This window comes from Sinocyclocheilus anshuiensis, unplaced genomic scaffold (genome assembly GCF_001515605.1).
Source record: "Sinocyclocheilus anshuiensis isolate Anshui unplaced genomic scaffold, SAMN03320099.WGS_v1.1 scaffold283, whole genome shotgun sequence".
NCBI lineage: Eukaryota > Metazoa > Chordata > Actinopteri > Cypriniformes > Cyprinidae > Sinocyclocheilus > Sinocyclocheilus anshuiensis.
Window position 1 is genome coordinate 864,452 of NW_015549605.1, and position 7,396 is coordinate 871,847.

The 7,396-nt window shown below is 35.4% G+C and overlaps 1 protein-coding gene across 1 annotated transcript in view; it reads right to left on the bottom strand.

Moving 5' to 3' along the window:
• LOC107658807 (myotubularin-related protein 5-like) overlaps positions 1-7,396 on the bottom strand; it is a 67,244-nt gene that overhangs the window by 24,284 nt on the left and 35,564 nt on the right. Inside the window, exons 8-11 of the mRNA XM_016447459.1 lie at positions 6,368-6,473; positions 6,035-6,167; positions 4,011-4,119; positions 2,900-3,013 (exon numbers count right to left, since the gene is read on the bottom strand). Coding sequence (XP_016302945.1) covers positions 2,900-3,013; positions 4,011-4,119; positions 6,035-6,167; positions 6,368-6,473 — 462 coding nt within the window. The remainder of the gene's footprint in view (positions 1-2,899; positions 3,014-4,010; positions 4,120-6,034; positions 6,168-6,367; positions 6,474-7,396) is intronic.

Consider the following 7,396-nt stretch of genomic DNA (forward strand, 5'->3'; position numbering starts at 1 on the left):
TTTTTTTCATCTGAAACGTGCAGCGATTTATTTTCCAAAGCCACTCATATAATGCAGAAACACTCATGAAGCAAGCAACACGTATTTGTAGGCTTCTGGTGCAGAATGAGAGGGACAAGTACAGTACAGCCTAGCGCATTTCACACAGGCTGTTAGTTTCACTTTCGCCATAAAGTCGTGTATGCTTAAGGGTGAAAATAAATGACCTTTATAGTGACTGCCCCTATAAATTGTCTTATATTTACGATTTAGTTGTAATCCATATGATGCGTGCTGAGCGAACATCAAGATCACACAAAAGTGTGCGCTCTCTCTCTCTCTCTCCCTCCCTCCCTACCTACCATTAAGTAACTTGTGCATTGTTTTACTTACATCTTTTTGACGTATCTGACCGAACTACAAACTTTCCAGTGATGTCTGTGAGAAAGGTATATTCACTCGACAAGCTCGCGCAGAGAAAGGGATATTCACTCGACAAGCTCACGCATCTGTGCCGCCGCGCGCTCAATCCACTCAGCATGATTTGCTTACCAGCTGGCGCAAATCAGCTATACAGGCATTAATACTGAATGTTTTATATTCATTGCATACATATACTTCATACAATTCATCTTTAATCTCTAATAACTCCATTCTCTTGTCTGTTGTCGGTGTTTCTTTGTCTGAATATGGCACTTATCACATGCTGTGTGGTATCGGCGTTTGGTATCGGGGCATTTTAACGAGTACGAGTACAGGAGCACAGTATCGGGCCCGCAACAGTTTAAAACACAACATTCATTGTGTCCGTGACAAGACACAGCAGCAATAAATCACATACCTTCCTTGTTATTCTGAGTTTCTGTCAAGCCACAAAACCATTTTTATTTCGTCTGTGGTTTGGTTTCGCTACATTTGTATCCCAAAGTCAAATCTAACTGGCCCAAAATCCTACTCCACAGAACTGTATTTAAACATCAAACACGTTCTGATTGACTGCGCTTGTCACTTTGTGCAGTAAATCACTTTTAGTGACGATACTTGTCTTTATAACGCGACTGTATCCGAATCTGGCTCATCTGTGCACACGAGCGCTTTTGTGATTACAGAAAGCTGCCATCCGGAGCTGGAGCTAATAACAAAACTCACTTAGCTAATTGAAAAGGTAGAGGATTAGGCACAGGACATAAACTAAAGACAGCAGTTGCCTACACAACTATCAGAAGCATCTTTAACCTTATGATAAAGAGCACTGAGGATCAGGAAATAGAAAACGAAGAAACCCTGCGTTTTCCAGGCAATTAAACAGATGAAATGGGTTTATTACTGAGGCATGGCCCGATTATCATCTATCCCTGAGGGGATGCGGTTATGTGAGCCCTGCTCGCTCAAACATGCATATGCAACCTCAGCCTCTGCCACTTCTGCCGGGATGGTCTGTCTGCCTTGGCGCCACAGACGTTCATTTCAGAGAGACAGCAGTGACTGTGGGACTCTGGGCTTGTATCCAGGGGGGCAAAATGTGAATGCCACACACATGGACCTTTCTGTGCCAATTTAGATCTAATCTAAACAAACACAGACAGACAACCGGACACTTTTAGGTATGAGCACAGAACGGAAAAACCCTATTCACTGTCATTTTCCTGAAAAGAAAAACAACTTCCTTGCAGAAAAGATCTAGGCATGAAAGTGACTCTAAAATTTAAAAGGAAGTTTTTCATTTGTTAGCATTAAACTGGAATTAAATGTGATAATCCTGCTTGGAAATGTTTATTTGTCAGAGCCAGAATAAAAAGTGGGGAAATTAAAGAGAAAAACTGAACAACTAAATTGTATATCAGCTGATATATAGAGAATTTAAAAAAAATGGTACCAATTAGGCATACATAATTTTGTACTATACCAGTTATCAGACAAAATTAAGAGATTTTTTTCATTTATTGGTATCAGTAAATAAAAAAATTAATGTATCATTTAATAACTAATGATTAAAAAAAAAAAGCCTGTTAACAGCCAATAATATTGTACATATTAAAGATTTACAATATAGCTGCAACATATCAGTTATTAGTCAATATTAAAGTTTTTTTTTTTAATTAGCAGAATCAGTAAATGACAGAATTAATAAATAAATAAATATGATTTGAATAAATAAACATAAAAATCTGGTTCTAATTAGGGATGCACAATATATCAGTAACATATCAGTTTTCAGTCAATAATAAAAAATAAAAAAAATTGTTTGGTTAATGTTGTTATACTGATATTTTTAGAGTATTTTCAGTATCAGTATATTTAAAAAAATAATAATTATTAGAATTTAACACATTTTTTAAAAATAATAAAATATTCACTGATATCAGCGGATAACCAGTTTGCATCTCTATGCAAAAACTTTATCATATTATGCCTGGTTAGGACAATGTGTAATAATTTACACGTTTCTAAATTTAGATTCCCAAGGATAAAATGCCTTTAAATATCATTAAAAGAAATTGACCAAGAAATTAGTAGTCAAATGTTTTATGGATTCTCAACAAGAACTTCTTTTTTTTTTTTTTTATAGAATATTGCCCTATAATTGCAACTACTTAAAGCCACTATAAAGGTGCCTGTAAAATCACTATCAGCACTATAATCTTACTCACAGTACAGTGAGTGTAACTTAAACAAGGAAGTACGCGTGGTTGAGTAATGTCTGCCGAGAATCATTTAACTACCGCTGGCACAAAACCTCATAATGATAAATATTTATTTCATGTGTTTTTATAGTCCCAATCCATCCATTATACCTACAACACTTCCTCGATCCGTGCTGCGGTTTGTCGAATTAACTATGACATTTTTAACTCTGCCAGTGATTACTCAACCTTGAGACTGGCATACATCCACCAAACGGGTAAAACGGGTCGGTTACCATTGAGATGATGGTCTGTGTGTGATGAAGAAGTGGCTCGGGCAGCAGGGATATGTGGACACACTCGGGAATGGTGACCGTCCCTCCATCCAGGTCTGCAATGATTACATCGAGCTGTAAATAAAACACAGGAACATGGATGCAAATATGGACCCTTATTGTTCTATATGGGCAGATGCAGAAATATGCATAACATCAACTCATATTTCAAAACCAGGAAACTGAGCGACTCTTTAAGACAAGACCAAACTGGTTAACTCTGATGCACATAAGAGCAGATTCAGCCTTTTGTGACAAAAAAGTTAGCGAATGAGACCTCCTTCGCAAGTATCTTTTGTTTAAATTTCTGACTAAAGGAGCGTTCGGGTCCAAACTAAGTGACCTGAGGTCATGTATCATTCCGTGGTATCAAGTATCATCTCTTATCTGAACTCAAGTCATCACATGTAAATGTTCAAGGATGTTCGACTTTTTCTTGTAAACTAAGCTAACCAAGGTAATAACGGTCTAGTAGGTGTAATTTTTAGAGTAAATGCCTATTATTACAGCATTTGGCGGTACAAAAAACAGCAGGTGATATATGTTCAACAAGATAAACGTCATAAAAATGGGTCAGGAATTTCCCATTGAAAGGCTTTATTACCATAAGGATGAAACTGAAAAAAAAACACCTGATAAAATGCAACCCTATCACAGGAACTTTGATACAAATCTATGATAATTAAGCGTTTATGTTAAATAAACTGTTTGGCCATAACTTTTTTTTAAAAATGGGTCGGAGGTCTGATGCTAAATCCAGACAATAAAATGCAACCAAATATATAATCAGGCAAAATTAACAGACTTATACACTTTCAAAAAAGGACAAAAACTAGTTGAGATGCACCAAGATAAAGCAAATCAGGTGTATGAGGACACAGGTGTTCTTGCATCTGATCTCATGTTGTGCATTGCATGGAACGCTTTTGTTACACTTGTTTCATCTTGCACTACAGTATATGGTAGATATCTGATCAAACCTTATCTCAAAAGTCTAAATTTCTTGAAGTGTGTTGCATTATGTTCTCCGGCTCATGGCATGATTAAAAAAAAAAAAAAAGAGACATCTCACCAGCTCCTGGGTCTCTGAGCGGAAGTGTGAGTTGACTCCTATGATGAAGGGCGTCGGAGTGCTGAGCACCTCCAGCAGCTTTCCCGGTAAGATGGGAACATATGTAAAACTGGAGAGGGGAAATAAAATCATGGGGGAGGTTGAAATGCTGATTAAAATGAGGAAAAATGGGAACAATAAATGGAAAAACAGAACTGGATGATCTCTCCAAAAAAGATGTTTTTTAACAAGAAATAATAAAGGGGATGCAATAAGTTTTGTTTCTGGTTTTAATTGGTATTATTTTTTTCATTTTAATGCTTTCGTATTTTATATTTTTATGTTAAAAGTAGACAACAATACATAACAACAACATTGTTATTGTTGTTGTTATTACAGTAACAATGGCAAATAAAATAACTTATTTTTATAATAACAAATAATAATATATTATAATAGTTAGTAGTAGCAACTAGGGATGTCAACGATTAATCGATGATCGATTAATTGTCGATAAGAGATGCAATCGATTAATTAAAGCTATCGAAGGTCGATTAAGCTGTTTAATTTTGGGCTGCGTGCGGCTCATGCGCAAAACACGTGCGAGCGACTGTGAGCGACGGTGACGGTATATAAATGCATCATCATTCATTCATAATGTACAAATTAAGCTTTTAATGTGATTTAAACTTTAAAAGTACATTAAAATAGAAACAACACAAAGTTCTTCAACATGGAAAGCAATAGAAATGTAGAAACTAAGTCATTTCCCCAGATAATTCTTTCATATCGGGCTCTGCGCTTTGCAGGGCTGTGGGACACAGGACAGATAGGCTATTCATTCCTACAACTTGTTAATTCGTTCCTACGACTTAATAATTTGTGGCCACTGCCCATGTTTCATTAATTTTGTTCCTTAAATAATCCATGATTTAACTAAAATGAGGGAACAAATTAATAAATCGAACAAATTCTTAATTCATGGCCATACATTACGAATATGGAAACATTTGGATTTGTGCCGAATGAGATGTGAGCAATAAGCTCCAAATACATCTAGTCAAACCCATGCTCGCTCCGTCCTCGTACACGCAAGCATGCACTGTCACGATCTAATGCACTGTAAATGCCGGATTTTTAAAAACAAATAGGCCTACCGCAACGCAAAAAACGATCGATCATGGAAATGACCGAAAATTGACATCCCTAGTAGCAACAACAACGAAAAATAATAAAAAATAATAACAATACCTAATTTTATAATAATAAATGATACTACTAATAATCATTATAATAGATAATAAAAATAATATTAATAACAATGAAAAATAACAATAAAATTTTTTTTATTATTGTTATTATTAGTAATAGTAATAATAAACGATTATCTTCATTAGAAACAATAATATTAAGTTGCTGTTATTATTAATTATTATTATTATTACAGTAACAATGTCAAATAAAAAATAAATATTTTATTATTATATTAGTTATTAGCAGTAATAGTAGCATTAGCAACGAGAAAATAATAATAAAATGATCAATATCATTAATAATTATTATTAGTTATTAGCAGTAATCGTAGTATTAGTAACAAGAAATAATAATAAAATAATCAATATCATTAATAATTATTATTATTGTTAACATTCATAATAATAATAATAATAATAATAATAATAAAAAACTAATTTTATAATAATACATGACACTGCTAATAATGATTATAATGGTTAATAATAATATTAATAATAATGAAAAATAATAATAAAATAATGATCATTTTCATTGATGTTATTGTTGTTGTTATTAATAATAGTAATAACAATACTGATTGTTATTTTTATAATAAGAAATGACAATAATAGTAAGTTGCTGTTTTTATTATTATTGTTATTATTATTAAATTGTCAATTATTAATTCTAAAATCAACCAGAAATGTACATTTCACCTTTTATTTAAATTAAATGTATTCAAAACTTTTTCAAACAAGCAATCATTAAGAAGCAAACAAATTCGGCGCCAACATATGATCCCTCTTCACCTGTACTTGAGTGGGAACATGATGGCCAGCAGAGCTCGGCAGGCATCCGTTAAACGCTGGTAACTGCTGGAGAGGAACAGGATCTTGTGCTCCGTCAGAGCAGCGCAAAACAGACAGAGAACATTCACGATTCCTGCAGAGAGAGAGAGAGCGAGAGAGAGAGAGAGAGAGGTCAGCTGAGCCTAAAAATATCAGACCCACTTCCTCTGTTATTTATTTAACAACACAAGGTGGAGATTACACCAACCACATCTGACACTTGACACCAACTGTTGCTGTTTTAATGAAGCTGATTTGCTGTTTAGCACCTAAGCCTACTGCTGATTGGCTTACCAAGCTGTCTGAAAAGCTGGGCCACGCTGCAGCCGCTCACAGGCAGGGAGTCGTTTATGGGCATCTGGATAACCTGCCTGTCGCCCGCGCCGAGCGTAATGGTCCTCTGTAAGAGGAAAGGGAAGAAAGATCGGGAGATGACAAGAGAAATGAAAATGAGTTTTAACACCTTCTAACACCTCCACCACGGCATTATGGGAAAGATTAATGTGTGCGCGGCAGGCTGGCCGTGGGGTGAGCTAAAGACAGGAGGTTATTTAATAGAAAAAAAGGAACTCGAAGCCATTCACCATTTATAAAAAGCACCCAAGAGAAAACAACATAGGTTTTTTGGCATTTTCACATCTATTTCCTGTTATAAAAAAAGTCACCTTTACATTCAGTGCTTTTTTGTGATAGTTACAGATGAAAAAGTTTAAAATAATCCGGTTGAGGATGAAAATTTGCTGTTAAGAATTTCAGAAAGAATCTCAGAATCACAAAATATGAACTTCCAGGAGTATAAGGTGAATAATACAATGTTTTACATTATAAATATAAGGTACGCTCATACAAAAATGTTATAATTAGTGTAAATACCATGACAAAACATTATCAAATATTAGCTGGAAATTATAAAATGGTAAACAATCAGCAAAATCAGCAGTCTTAATTAGTCCAGAATCATCCATGCAACAAAACAGATACTTTTGTTTATGCCCATTTTAGGACCGTTAATTCAGGTGGTGGTGAGGTCAGTAATGGCACTTTTCCACTGCGTGGTACGACTCGGCACGGCTCAGTACGGTACGACACGGCACGGCTCGGTTTGCGTTTCCACTGCAGTTCAGTACCACTTTAGAGTGGGCGGGATTATTCACATGTCATTATAGTTGCGCCGCCTCTATTGCCGCAACTCCTGAAAAACGTTTTCATTCTGCGTCGCCCCATCAAGCTCTCGCAGGATCCGCTCATCTGCTATCAACGAGAGGAACGTCTGTACTTCCTCAACAGACGACAAAACAGCCACTTTTTGGTTGTTAAAAAAGG